Source organism: Chaetodon trifascialis, chromosome 9 (assembly GCF_039877785.1).
Source record: "Chaetodon trifascialis isolate fChaTrf1 chromosome 9, fChaTrf1.hap1, whole genome shotgun sequence".
Lineage (NCBI taxonomy): Eukaryota > Metazoa > Chordata > Actinopteri > Chaetodontiformes > Chaetodontidae > Chaetodon > Chaetodon trifascialis.
The window spans coordinates 12,741,477-12,756,755 of record NC_092064.1 but is presented as its reverse complement, the minus strand read 5'-3'; the positions used below and the strand labels follow the sequence as shown (position 1 = coordinate 12,756,755).

At 43.3% G+C, this 15,279-nt stretch overlaps 1 protein-coding gene across 4 annotated transcripts; it reads right to left on the bottom strand.

Moving 5' to 3' along the window:
• Nucleotides 1–598: 598 nt before the first annotated feature.
• ccnl1a (cyclin L1a) lies at nucleotides 599–10,132 on the bottom strand. 4 transcript variants are annotated; one of them, XR_011602465.1, is made up of 10 exons: nucleotides 9,809–10,132; nucleotides 9,502–9,576; nucleotides 8,600–8,709; nucleotides 6,464–6,584; nucleotides 6,191–6,255; nucleotides 3,534–5,706; nucleotides 3,323–3,427; nucleotides 2,822–3,075; nucleotides 2,593–2,691; nucleotides 599–2,444 (listed from the first exon to the last, which is right to left on the bottom strand). XR_011602465.1 is itself a non-coding variant. In XM_070970261.1 (10 exons), exons 1-10 carry the CDS (start codon nucleotides 10,046–10,048, stop codon nucleotides 1,973–1,975), a joined length of 1,641 nt encoding a protein of 546 aa, XP_070826362.1. In that variant the 5' UTR covers nucleotides 10,049–10,132; the 3' UTR covers nucleotides 599–1,972. The 4 variants fall into 4 exon arrangements, 2 of the variants coding, with proteins under 2 accessions (XP_070826362.1, XP_070826363.1); XM_070970261.1 differs by having other exon boundaries at nucleotides 3,534–3,633; XR_011602466.1 differs by lacking the exons at nucleotides 599–2,444; nucleotides 2,593–2,691; nucleotides 2,822–3,075 and having other exon boundaries at nucleotides 3,412–3,427; nucleotides 3,534–3,633; nucleotides 5,693–5,706.
• Between the last annotated feature and the right edge of the window lie 5,147 nt (nucleotides 10,133–15,279).

Sequence of the window (15,279 nt, the reverse complement as noted above, 5' to 3'; positions counted from 1 at the left end):
AGTCAGAGTATCAGTTTAAATTAGTTTAGATATTTGTCCCTAGAGTATTTTGAAGTGCTAAATGTCTTTGGACTGTCCAAATGCGACAGTGATGAGGTCATCTTCTTTCTTGCTTTCTTATAGGTCATTAACCTCATTCAGTTGTGCCTGTGGCATACTACTAAAATCAACTTTCTTATTAAACCTAGTGAAGATATTTTCATGGAATAATCCAGATCAATAGTATGGTCTGTGGGCAGTATTAGTATTAGTATGTAGTATTAGTAAGGCCAACGGCGACCTCTGGTGGTCGTTACATGCACTTACCCTGATTCTGATTTTACTCTGCAATATTCAGCTTTACGTCTCGGGAAGATTTAACTCAAATCATGTAAATCATCTCTGCCTTGAATTATAAGAACAAGGATCTCTAGATGAGGGTTTTAGGTCATGCACGGCCCTATTTAGTGGTCATATTCTGTGTTTTTGTGAGTTAAATGCAAAAATACAAATATGACTGTTATTTTTAATATTCACTCACTAGACCGAGTATGTTATATTGTTCAATAGGATTCATTTAGCTTCAACAAGCAGGCACAATTCAGTAAAGACCAAACAGTTCAGTGGCATAACTCATTTATTACTGAATAAAAATCAGACATTAACACGTGCAGACTAAAAACCAGTGTAATGAACGGACAACCCTAAAAATGTTCTGAAATCTAGTCTGCATCCCCTGCTGTAAAAAAAAAAAAAAAAAGGAAAAACATACGACTATAGCCAGTCTTCTTTCTTGAAACTGTACAAAACACAGCTTTAGCAACATACATTTGTCAAAAACAAAGAAAAAAAACCCCCCACTCACCTGCCAGTCTCTAAATGTGCAAACATATTGATCTGTCCTGAATGATCGTTTTATTTTACATTTAATCAATCCTTCCACTGAGCAGTTCGCTTTTATAAATCAAAGCGTTCACATATTGTCAGCAGATATCAATCCATCTTTACACTGTAAATAAGTTTCTTTTCCAAAAAGTCCGTAATTTTACATGTAAAACCAAGAACACAGCGGTAGGTTAGAGGGATGGTAGTGATGTGGGAGATACTGTGGGAAAAGAAAGAAAAACCTATAGGTGTAGATGATAACGACAAGTCTGGGACTGATGTCACACTGCATTGGTGCTTTCCCTCAACCACTAATCATGTCTGACCATGTGAAAAAAATGGCTATTACACCTGCACAGTCCACTGCATGCTAGTAGTTGCTGCTGCAGCAGCCTGGGTTCCTCAGATGTACACATTTAATCTACAATAACACAACATCGAGCACCTATGCCAATTATCAGCTCCAGGTGTGCTGTTGTGTACATGACAGTCAAAGCAATGAATACTCTCATCAAGACACTGTGCATGCAGAAGCTACGTGTTGGACTCAGGCAAAATCAATGGTGTTTGCATAAATGCCTCCAATGTCAAGGCTTTATTTTTCCATAAAGAACATTTTCGTAATAAAATTAAATGTGGTATTTGGTTTAGGGAAAAAAAAGGAGAAAAACTAAAGGTTGAAGACAATCACTATTCCTGTAAATTATAGTGTTCCAATGTTTCAGGAAGCATCTGAGAAACCCAGAAACCAAACTATGTTGGTATTAGGCTGGCAAAATACCCAAAAAATCAAAATCGGCATGTTCTCTCAATCATGGCAGGAGTGCAGCATTTGGCTTTGACTGCTGCTGAATGCTGTCCTTAAAATCTTGGTCAGCGACTCTGAAGACGTGTCAGCAGTGTCATCTGACGGGCTGCAGATATTTGTTTAACTCCCAATAAGAAAACTACACTTTTAACCTTTTAAAGAACATGTGTCTGCTGACATGACTCCAGCTAACAGTGAACTGTGTAACAGCATTCAGAGAACATGCCTGATTGAGTAAACTGAGAATACTTGAGTGACTATCAGTCCTAGAGCTAGTCTGTTGGTGTGTGGGTGTGTGTCTCAGCGCCGGTGACGGCTATGCCCTGAGTGTCCACTGCTGCTGTGGTGTTTGCTCTTGTGGCTACGCTCCCTCTCTCTGTCCCTGTCATAGGACCGAGATCTTTCCCTCTCCCTCCTATCTCCTCGATGACCACCTCCTCGCTCATGTTTGTGTTTCTTTGAAGAGAGGTCATAGGAGCTGCGATCTCTGTCTCTCTCGCGCTCCCTCTCTCTGTCCCGATCCCTGTCCACTTTGACTGGAGTGCGGGACCGGGACCGAGAACGTGAGCGCTTCCTCTTGTGACCAGATCCACCGCTGTTGCTGTGGCGTCCGCTTGACTTGGAGTCGCTGTTGCCATGGTGGCTGGTCTTGGACTTGAGGTGGGGCAGGAGGGGTGAGGGCTGATGTCGCCGAGGTGATGGGCTGCGACTGTGAGAGCGAGAACGTGAACGAGAACTGTAGGTCCCTGAGCAACTGCGTCTGCTGTTGTAACTGTGGAAATAGGAGGGGGAGGAGATGAGGAATACATCCTGCTAATTACACAAAATGATCCCCTTAACACAAATCAAGGGTTTAAAGATCATACAAGTCAATACTCCAGTCAACAAAGAATGTCCTTAAATACTTAAAGTGGTCTTACTGTCTGCGAGGGGAGCGGGACCTAGACCGGGAACGTGTTCTTGAACGAGATCGACTTCCACTCCTGCTGTTCCTTCCGATCTTCACGTCTTTCCTTAAACTGGGGAAAAAAACCACAAACATTAAGTTTGTGAAAATAAAAAGACACACAGGTACACTGTTAAATGACTATATGTGTCAATCATAGAAAAATCCTTAAGAGTATAACACTGTATGTGTGTGTTTCTTACCCATTGTGTGGACTCTTGTTGACCTGAGTCCGGTTGTCTGGCTCCTTCTTAGCTGGTTTGAGGGTCTGGGGGTTTGGGGACTTCTCTTCCACCTTGACCACATTTGGGGAACAGGGCTTGGAAGCAGGAGAGAAGCCACCTAGTGTGGACAGGGCTGGGGTACCGTCGGGATTCAGACCTTTGGCCTTCAGCTTAGCCTCTGCCAAGAACACCTTCCTTCGTTCCACCTCCTTCTCCAACTGGTCATAGTTAGGCTGAATAACAAAAAAATTACATTACATTAAAAAACAGCACTCACACTGGCTATGCAGTTAGCACTGCTGCTAACAGGTTTGTTTTGACAGGCAGTTCCCCAATGGTATGCGGAGCAGGAGTCTTTGCCTGTGTAGTTTACATTTTAGTAGACTAATGTAAAGTGGCGTATTTCCTCTGGGTAGAACAGCCAATGGCACACGATAACCCGTCAAACCGACACTGTGCTACTCAAAAACAAAACCCTACCTTCTTCCTGGTGTACAGTCTAAGGGTGGTGATGCAGATTTCTTTGATTTCATCTTCACTGGCTCCGAACAGCAGGTACCAATGAGGTCTAGATGGCAGAGGTATCTGTAACAAAGGTTACAACATTGGAAGATGCTATGGATGAGATCTGGTGTGACAACATTTTGTGTGGAAGGTGATAGGGGTATGTTAGGTTAATGTTTCCTCTTACCTGCAGAGCACGGGCAGCGAGGAATATGCAGGCACACGCTATCGTCTCAGCTTGGAACCTCACAAACACATTTGTCCTCAGGCTATCATTCATGTAGTTCCTATAAAAGCAAAAAGATCAGAGAAACAAAAACATAGCATCTTCTCTACATAAAGCCACCGCTCACCCATACCCACACTTTCAGTCATTTCACAGTTTTGACCACAAGCTGTCACTGTAGGTCAATGGTGTGGAACATTTGTTTATACAGCGCTAACTGCTGATCAGGGCTTTACTTAATTCTACTTTCTGGTGAAGATTTGAGTTTCATTCCTGATGAAACCCATGCTAATCCTTGCAACTAAGAAATCCTCACAACTCAGAAATCTCTGGCTGGTGATGTCAGCAACACTGTAACTGATCACTGATATGCTGGAGAAAAGTTAACCATTTACGGATCTAACCATTTGAGGCACTGACAACATAAACTAACATAAGCTAAACTAATCGTAAGCCCTGACAGCTCTAAAGAACCAGCTATGCATTTCTATGTTAGGCAGTGCTCAAGTGATATGCATTTACATCTGTCAAGTTTAACTTTGTCCATTTCTCTCTGGGGCATCCATCCGAGTGCTGTATGTCACAAGTAAAGCATGAAGACACAGATGGGAAATGATCTACAGGAGACCCGCCGAGACCACCTTACCACACTATGACCTAGGAGTAACTAGAGTAAGAAAAATGATGATTGAGACAATGACACATGCCGTGTAAGGGGGGAGGGGGTGGGACGACATGCAGGCAAGTGGTGTTACACATTCATTGAGAATGCAGTTGCCACTTTCAGATTGTTGGGTCTGAGGAAATGGGAGTCACAGCATGTATGGTGGCATACACAACAGCTACATTTGGGGAGTCAGCGGCAGACTGATGTTCATGATGCAACACTGGTCTAATATTCTCGCAATTTATAGGTTTGTGTGTTTCATGTCCAAACCATGGGGGCTGTGGCTTTCATATTGGAAGGTTTAGCTGCGCAACAGCAACTGCTTTCCACTTTTTAGCCTACAAGACCACTGTTTCTGTCCGCAACTCCATTCCACTATGTGGCATTGTAGGATACTGAAAGACATTCAGTGGCAATCTATGCGTCACTACTTGGCTGAACGAAATCTCTGTGCTACAAAACAGATTACATGTCAGGGCAATGGGTCAAGTAGATTAGCCACAGGGAGAGCATTAGGAAAGACAATATGGCCAGGATGTGAATCAGGCAAGTACAGGGTGGTCTGAGCATCTATGTTCTTGAGAAACATAGAAGTCAGAGAGACAAAAAATGTGTGATAACAGAAACATGATGGTAAAACCCCAATAACCTTACACGCTTCCCACTCAAAATATTATCAAAAGGAACTACAATCAAAGATACTAATCAAAAAGCAGTGAAACATCATTTCTTAAGTGGTGACACTCTTCCATACGCAGTCACTGTGTGTATGCATCAATTTCCACCTATGAAAATTATATGTACTGGTCCACCGAAGTTTACCGCAAGTAATTGTTGAAAACCTGCCACGTGGCGATTACTTCCAGTCTAGCCTGCCTTCAACAAATGACCCGACTTGCACTTTGGCATGTCATTGTGAAACTGCTATGCTAATGTTACTATACATTAACACATGGCCGTTGGATTCTGACTGCTGCGTGGGCGAGACAGGTCCTTGGAGGCAAAACCTGAGAACTGGATCAGCCTGTAAAACAGACACATGTCTGGACACCATGTCAGTTGGGGACAGGACAGTACACTACTGGAAATATATATATTTTTAAAAAAAGGCAGGTAAACTGGTCAAAAAGGTTATTCTGTCCTAAGTTTACTTCATTGCTAGATGCAAGTAAACTAGAAAAAAACTCAGAATACAAATGTGTCTGTGGCTACTTGGCAAAAATAGGTATTACAGTTGAAACCTTTGTAGCAAGACCAAAAAAATACAAATCCTTTTGGACACCCAAGAGAAAACAAGATGATGTTGGCTGTTGGGAAAGGCCCGCCCGCCCCCTTCAGTGAATCTTGGCATTGGGATTGGCTGTCTTGAGAGGGGCAGCCAGCCAATGGGGGGAGCTTCCTGAGGTCATGTGGTTGGAGGAGGCAGAGTTCAGAGGTTCTTTATGTGACTTACCAGCATGGACTACCCTTTAATCAAAGAGTAGAGAGAAAGGACAAAGTTAAACCAAGCTCCCTGGGCACCGCAAATCAAAAAGACTTTACAGCAAAGCCATGTAAGGGCAGACAAGAGAGTGAGACACGCAACAGGATTAGGCAATAAAACAAATTTCTCCATCGGGGGAAAAAAAACAAAAAAAACAAAAAACAAAACAAAAGTGGAACGGGTTAAAATGGAGTGAAGGAATGTCGCAGTCAGACCTGGGCAAAATGGTTGTTGAATGCTTTTCAAATTTGTGCTAAAACACATGAAGGGCACTTGAATATCACTTATCTGACAGATGTTTCCACACACGGGTGTATCCCAAGCAGATAAATCAAGTCCTCCTCAAGTAATTCAACCATTTGAAACTCGTTCAACTTAATTTTTAGCCCAGGTCTGGTGGCACTTCTTGCAGACATGACAGGTTGCTGCTGTGGGGGATGGTCAGTGGAGAACTGAGGAAGAGCTTACCAGGCCGTCTGGACCAGCGTCTGGTTCTTCTCACATTCCAGGACTTGAAGATACATGACGATAATCTGGAATAATAAAATGATTGCATATAAACTCAGAAACAGTCTCAACTGTGTCACTGTTCACTCAAGCCTGTTCTGAGAAGTGAGAAATGTCTGTCAAAGCTGCTTCCTGTGTGGTTGCATCTGCTTGGGGGAACAAACTTAAAGCTACAATAGCTAAACTACACTGTGCTTTACAATTGTAATATTTATGAGAGCAGCTTTAACTCACCTTGTGTGGATGCTTGACATGGACACAAAAGCCCAGCTCCTTCAGGACCCGACGTTCTGCCTTGATGACTTGGTTTTTGGTATTTATGTAGTTCTGATCAAGTATCAATGAGCTTGGAGTCCTAGTTTATAAAGGAATTAAAATAAAAAAAATGTTTCCCTCTTTCGAAATAAAAGTGAAAAAGAAAGTGCCCTTTTGATTCCTTGCACTCTTTTCCGTTTCAACCAACTCAAAGCAACAGGTTTAACTGTTTGAATGCCTGACAGTTTGCTGGGGTTTGTGGACTCCTGTGGTTCCAGTGAAAGCTTATGGGATCTGCAGACAGCCCTCGACCTCAATCAGCCCATGACACAGCTTTAACAGAAATATCAACCCATTGTCCACATCACGACCTAAACGTGCGAAAACATTATGCAGTCTTCAAACCAACTACTAAATCGAGCTAATCATTCCATCCTATTCTAATGTACCGCATACATCAGTACAAGTTTAAAAAAAAACAAAACACTGTGTACTTCATGAATAACACATTCTGGCATCCAGACTCAACAGTTGAATTTGTCCAACAACTACATTTCACAGCAATCAGTCCTGTACCAACCCACAAAAAACCTGCTGGTTTAACATATCTGACTATTTATAACGCTACTGGTGCAGACAAACAAATCAACAAATTGACATTACATAGCAGTTATTGAAAAGATCATCGTTTTAAATCCAAAAACTTACATTACATGCATTCAGATCTACAAATCCATGTTCAAAGGTCAGCCTCCCCATCATGGACCATCAGCCTCTGACATTACATACCATTCATGATATGTAATTTCTATCCCAAGAAGAACACGAAAAAAAACAGTCCGACACCATAACACTTTCAACACTTGTGAGTAGTTATTCAGCATCTGACATTTTCAGAACCAAGAACTATCACATATCAGACCCAAATCTAATATTTTGATGGGTCAATTAACAAAAACTTAAATGGGAATACTGTCATGCTACAACCCACATGCATGGAAAAAAATACTCCCACAATCAGTGTAACACCTATTATATAATATGACACTTTAGAGCCAAAATCTATATCAAAAAATAGACTTGCTATGGGTGCATCACAATTACCAACAGACTAATCTAATATTGATTAAATACAACAACATATTACCCCAAACTATTAAAGCTACAGTTCATGCACTGACCATAAACAAAAACATAACTCGCACGGACTACAGGTATCCCATTAATCAGTCCAACTTCAACGAACAAGGTGATATTTCTTTAAAAGTCATGGGTAACAATTAACGAATATCTTTTAATTGGTGGACACATATGATATACCGTATGATATACCATGTGAATGGGGTTTTGCTCTTGAAGCACAAACAAAATGCATGGTGAGGAGCAGTCAGAGAAGAAAACTACATTACCCAAGGGTCTGCAGATTGACGGACAGATACCCAAAGCTTAAGATTGAACCACAGGAGTCCTCAAGGCGCCCCGGGGGCCAAGGACCTTCGGCCAACCTGTCATCCCCGATCCCAGTGCGCCGCGGTGGCTCAGACCACGGGCGTCTCCCACAGGAGGGGGTGGGGTGGCCCTGGGGGAGGAGAGAGACCCCCTCGGATCATGGTTGTCATGCCGACTGCTTCGTCTTACGTACCATTCCACATCACCCAGGCTTTGGTAAATGTAGCTGGTCGCTGTTAGTTGGTTGCAAGGGAAAAAAGAAGCCAAGTTAATGCCAAGGCCTACAGTACTTACATGTACAGATTTCTATGAAGACAATGGCACACATAAATTAAGCAGGTGTGCCTTGTCTTCCAGTGTTTAAAATGTAGACCAATTTAAAGAGTTTGTTGAGATATCAACTTCAGTGCAATGTCAAACTTAGATGTTATATGTAGACAATTACACTTCTGAGACTACCAATGAAGCGGAAACTGAAAAGTTTTAAAATGGTTTAGAGTACATGGATAAACAGAAGAGCACTTTCACAGGAAAAACAGATCAACATCATACAACATACAACATCATATTTAATAAAAACAAAAACAAATGCAATGCAACACGTTGCACATAATAAAACATTATTACTTTGAAAAGCAGACAACTGTATTCAACACTGATGCTTACTTTTTGCCTCTGATCTGTCTCAGGTGGTGGAAAACATTGATGACGTCTCGTATTCGCCGCGGCGCTTCTTCAATCTTGGAGGCCAAGTTGATACAAGCCATAGCAACAATCTGGAGAAAAGATAATTGATGCAAAAGGTCGGAAGGAAGAGTTCAAGAACTTTAGATAACCGGAGATGTGGTACCCACATCCAGTGGGGATGGGCGAAGCAACAAAATATACAAAGACAAATTAATCAGCAGTTGAGAGATCTTATCATACATGTAGCCTGTTCATACTTATGGCTGCTCTCTTTTCAAAATTTCTAGGAGAACTGCGCCATAGTGGAGGAAGCTAGAAACCTATGAGCTGGGCTGCTTTAGAACAATACTGAATTTATACATAATGTTTGAACGGTGTTGGTATACAACAATACACACACATGAACTGTAATTAAGGATTTTAACCATACTCTTGCTATAGACCGGCACGTATTAGCATTATCTTTGTGGTGAAATTAAGACTATATAGCAATAGTGATTACATATGTAAGATTAACATTTGATCAGAAACTAGTAGTGACAAGCTTATCTGATGCATCAAATCACACCAAACAGCCACCAAATAACTCTGTGAAAAAAGTTTGAAGACTGACTGTGAGGACAGTATGTTCCAAATATGTACCTATGAATTGAGGACTTCCGGTACAGAAAAGCAGTAGTTTTGATTCAGAGCCGTTTCTAAACTTTGAGTTACGTACTGAACTTCAGTGTGCCAACTCTTTTGTCTTACAAAGGTTCAAATACTATGATGCAACGTATCGACAACATGGCTGCCACGAACGTAACCACAACGTTTTGCTATGCTAACATTGACGAGTAACCATCAGCCTGACAATGAGGCTGAAACTTGACCGGACTTACCTCAAAACTGTGTTTGACGAATGACTTGGAGTAGAAAAAACGATGAAAGAGCACCTGCCCCGTTGCCATTGCCACCTGTAGAGGAAAACACAGAGCATGACGTCTGTACTTTGTCTTCTATAAGCTAGCCTAACCTTGTACAATGAACCGCCGCCATTTTAACTCCACCACGCCAACGTCAATGAGCTAACATTAGCATACTGCTAACAACCAGGCTACGCCGTGTAGTGGTTTAGAAAAAAAACTATCGACAATAAACACACACCAGCATTATTATCTGATATAAACAATGCTCAAGAAGGCTTACCTGGGGTAACCGGAGAAGAATGCCCGCTGACTGAATCAGTTCACATCCAAGGATACGAAGGTCGGTCTCCGTGCTCAGGTCGAGGCCGTCGAGCATCGACGGCGTCGGAGAGAGCCTTTCCTCGGGTATCAGCGAGTTGTCAATCGTAAGGTACACTTCCGAGTAAACTTTGTCACCAATAAGAATGCCATCGTTGTTTGTGGATGCGTTGGAAGATACAGAGAGAGGACCTGCGGCCATGTTCACCCAAAAAACGGCGGTAGACTGCCACAGATCAGCCAGACTCGACGGAACGACAGCGGAACAGGCCAAGTAACTGACAAAGTGTGTGACGTCACCACCCTGTTAAGACACAAACGTTTGTGCACGTCCGCGGCAAATAGTTTCGAGTAAACACAAACTACACGACTCTCTTGATAGTGTTCAAAAGCTGTACCGGGTTGTAACGCGTGTTTAAACTCCTGCAGTTTATCAGTTGGTCACTAGTTTACCCTGTCTTAATTTCGTTCTGTTATCTCAGCTGTCTACAGATTACAACTGTAGAATCGGACACTGTCTAAACCACGTTATTTGTGTACAATGCAAATAAATAGTGAACAAAAAAAACATCGACTGACGTGATATATAATAATGTGCCCATTGTTTTTTCCTTATTTCTTGTGTTTCCTTCATTAACCTTACGTAAAGCTCATTTGCCAACGTCAAGAGAATTTAAGGCGGCAAATTATCTGAAATGAACCGTAAAACAATAGCTGTTGTCCATAGTCAACCGTTTCAATCTCATAGGGAAACGTCACAGACCCTCTGATGCTGCAGTTCTAGACAAAATGCCACAACATGTGTTTTGATACATTTCTCAATCTATGTGTGCCTGCCGTATATTTTGTTCATTAAATGTCATATCACGTTGACAATACAAGCCATATAGTCGTAATCGTTAAGTTTACGACATCACCTGAAGGCAGCGGGAGGAAGCGACTCACCACCAACGGTTTCTGTGACGTATTTTACGGGAAAGTCCGGACTTCTCACCATTACCTCCGGAACATATCCATCCGCCAATAAAAAAAAAAAAAAAGTTATGGCAGCAATTTATTAACAAATCAGTGTTTGTTTGCCTAATTTACACACAATATACAGGAAGTCAGTGTCTATCTACCTGTGATAATTATATACTTAACTGTTTAAATATACAGCAACAACTGGTAAGAAGAGCAAGGCAAAATATGTTTGAAGTTAATATGTGTACACTGGTACTGCTTGTGAGGAAGAAGCTGCAGCTCCATGGCCTTGATTGTGTCAAAGAAGGTGCAGCTCCATGTGACATAGTGCAAGGAACATTGTGTTCAGTCACTGTTCACCCCACAGGATTTTATAGCCTGTAGCCTTGCAGTAACTAAATCCAAACAGCAGAGTGAACTAGAGACACATTGGTTGCAGAAAATTGTGCGCACTGAGGGAAGCCTGAGCTTTTCGGGGTTACAGAGTTTGTTCTTCGAGGACTCATACAACTGACATTGTCCCAAATCCCCACCAATAACCTGATGCTGCAGTACGATGCATTTGACTGCATTGCCTTTACTTCAAACAAGTGACTTATGGGCCTATGCTGCTGCAGTGTGTGTTGTTCTGTACTGTATGCGTGCGTGAACATGATTTGCTGGCTTACTGTCTCTGTTGGCTTGATGGCAAAGACAGCAACTGTCCTGCATGGACAAACCCAAGTTTCACATGACAAGTCATTTGGTTTTTGGTAATTTGATTAATTCCAAATTTGCACCATTGAAGTAAAATGCCTTCTGTTGCGGATCCTGAATTGTTACATCTAATTGAGGCCCTGTGTCGTGTATTTGCCCCCTCAGTTTTACTAATGCACCACATGAGGTGGCAGACTGAGTTCTCCTTTTCCCCGTCATTAACCAACACCTACAGCCAGCACCTCCAGCCCTCGCACTTACGTAGTTACCACGACGACAAGAATACTGAGCATTCTTTCACCGGTTGCCCGGGTGACACTAATTATAGGGTGTGGGAGGGCTCACGGGACGCAGAATTCCGGAACAACCATAACGACGCAGGAGAGAGGCGTTCAGGGACGCCCAGTGACGAACAAGGGTTTAGTTATACACACACGCCACTCCCTGGAGTGGAGTGGCGTGTGTGTGTGTTTACGAGCGACTTGCACAGATTCCCCAGGGACACGTGTGCATGCCTGCCCTGCTATGATAATTACTGCGAGGAGATCACACTCCAAATGTGTGTGTGCATGGCATGCGTGTGTGTGCATATGAATGCTGGTGTGTGTGGGCATTTGTTAAGGGCGATTAATGCTTCAGAGTGATCAAAATGTCATTCATGTCAACATAATGGGGCTTTATGCTGCGTGCCCGTAATGCACATATCAAGATGTAGAAAGTGTTTCAAGCAGATCTATCTCTCTTACACACACACAGACACACAGACACACAGACACACACACACACACACACACACACACACACACACACACACATGCCCCATGGCTCTTTTCTCAAACACACGCACACAAACCAGGAAGGACACCAGGTCAAGGGCTACAAAGCAACGGCATGAGCAAAGGAAAAAGCCCCAGTAAAAGAGCAGAGGGGAGTCGAAAAGAGAGAGCTGACTGGATCAACAATAAAGTGGCGGCACAGATAGCAAAGCTGAGGAGGAGGAGGCAGAGAGGGAGTCGCTTTTTAGCAACAGCGTCAGGGTGGCTGGTACTATAAGAAGGCCAAAGAGATTAAAAGAATATTTACACAGAGGCAGAGATACAGAGAGAGGGGGGTGTTATTTAGTGTTTTGAGGGAGACAGAAGGAGAAAGAAAGAGCGTGTGGTGAGAGCAGACACTGTGAGTGTGTCAGAGACAGGGAGAGTGTGTGTTGTGGGATCGAGCGGGAGCAGGGAGAACGCGTTAATGCCTCTGAGCGGCAGAGAAGGAGGTTATCTCTTCAAATGCAGAGCAGACATGCAGGTCACGGTGGGAGGAAGTTTAACAGGGATAAAAGGAAAGGTCAACGGTCAGAACTGCATGTGCAGGGAGAATGTGAGCAGTTGACAAAAGGTCAGCTCACGTCTGGAATAGATGCTTTTCAAGGCAGGCGTTTTGACGTGTCAAAGCAGGGAAGGCACAGGTGGAAATAACAACATTAATGGTGGCTCCATTCCATTAAGTGGCCCAGTCAACCATGTCCGTGAGCCAGCATGTCCAACAGCCCTGGAACTGGCTCACCAAAGTCTCTCTCACACGCACGCACGCACGCACGCACGCACGCACGCACGCACGCACGCACGCACGCACGCACGCACGCACACACAGTACATTGCGATGATGCCCATACAATTGCCGTCCTTCAGTGGTATTACGTGATTACAAAAAGTGAGCGATGGTGGTGTTAGAACAGAAACAATCATTCACTGGAGACACACGCACACATGGCAGAGTCTTGTGTAATGAGTAAACACACACAAGGCCACACGCAATCACACACTCAAACACAGGAAGGCAACGAGGAGTCAGCTGCAAAGCACAAAAGAAAACGTTACCTTTGCCACAGAAAGGGGATTCTTGTGTCCAATGATGGGGCAGGGATGTCAGACAGTTAAATGAAATAACCACAGCTTATCAGGACTTATTAGGAAAACGTTGTTGCAGGAAATATTCCATTTAACCCTCAGATGAAAACAGAGAGGTAGACAATTTGGTTTTAATGGCACAGATGTTCGTCGTTTCGCATGTCAAAACGTCCTCGCCACAAGGATCGAGATTCTGATAAACCATACGTGTGCGTTTTAGTGAACAACAATCATGATCAGCCCACCTTCCTGTGTGAGCGGCGTGCACGTGCATCGTCTCGCAGAGGGACTGAAAGAGAGGGACGTGTGGAAGTCAAAGTAAAAGCTTTCCATGTGTGCCAGTAAGTGGGGAAATGAGTTCCATGCCACACACACATACACACACACACACACACACACACACACACACACACACACACACACACACACACACACACTTCACGCATTTCTCCCAAATGCAGAAGGAGAGGAAGAGAGAGCGGGAGGGTGGGATGGAAAGACCTTGCACGGAGTGAATGATGTCAATAACACACAATGTCTGCGGGGACAGTGGTGGGTAATTGTTGTGTGTGTGCGTGCGTCTCTCTGTATGGGGGGTGCTCGCCTTACAGTTTCTTTTGTGTTTGCCTGCCTTTTGTTTGTGTCCACGGGTGGCAGAGGACACGCTCTCATGCTCCTTCAGCCCTGCCCTTGTGACATGCTGCGTATGTTTGCATGTGCCTGTGTGCACGTGGGTGTGTGTACACAGTGTGCGCGTGTGGATGTTTGTCTGTGAAATCCTGTGCGTGCCAGTGAGACTGCGTGATTGGGGTTGTGAGAAAACAAGCGCATGTCCGTAGTGCAGTGCGTGTCCTGGGAGTTTACTGGTACGGGAACAGGACTCGTTGTCGTTGTGTGTAAGGTGTGTGTGTCGATGTGAACGTGTGTGTGACTTTTAGAGGAAGCAGTTGAGGGACATCTGACTAAAATTCATGTGTTATTAAAGAAACAGGGAACAATAAAGATGCGATTAAAATATTACGATTCATATTAAAATACTATTAAATGATATTTCAAAACGCCACCAAAATGAGCTTTTATTTTGAATATATGCAATAACCGTTAAACACACTTGTGGTCCTGGGTGGTTTTTATGGTTTCTCCTTCCAGACTTCACCCACTGTGCAGCTCCCTTTCAGTCTGGGCAGTGTCCCCTCTCGCCTTTCCAGAACTCCAAACTCCTCACTGCTCCTCCTCCATCCGTCCCCCGGCCTCAATCTTTGTCTGTGCTGGCAGGAAGGGTCTGAGTGTGGTTGGGGAATTCCAAGGGTGAGTGAGAGGTACCTAGGATTACCTATGGAGATGGAAATGCTTCTTTCCTGGGGTTGTGGATCTCTCCTTGGGTTTGGAGGAGACCTGGAGGAGCTCTGAGGAGACACTAGGGATCGCAGAACGAGGAGTAAAAAGAATGGATAATTTGATTTATTTCTATTTTTAATAGTAATAATATTTAATGTTTTTCATTCTTTCTGGGAAGGAGATGAAAAAATCTATATAGTCTCATGTCTGAGGCGCATTTAGCTTAGAAGAAAGACTGAAAACAGGGGAAAACAATGAGTCTGGCTCTGTCCAAAGATCAAAAACACACCTGCCAGCACCTTGAAAATGGACAAATTTACAAGTTGTATCCTGTTAGTTTAAAAGTCATAACAGGAAAAGAACAATGGGTGACTTTAGGGGAGCCATGTACTGGAGCTATTTCTAGGTGAAAAACAGTTGGGTCATAAACAAACAAGTCCTGATATCACAGTGACATTTCCAGGTTAACTATCATCGTGCCTGAACAGGACATACTTTGTAGTGAGAGAGAGTGCGAGGCTGAGGGAGATAAGAG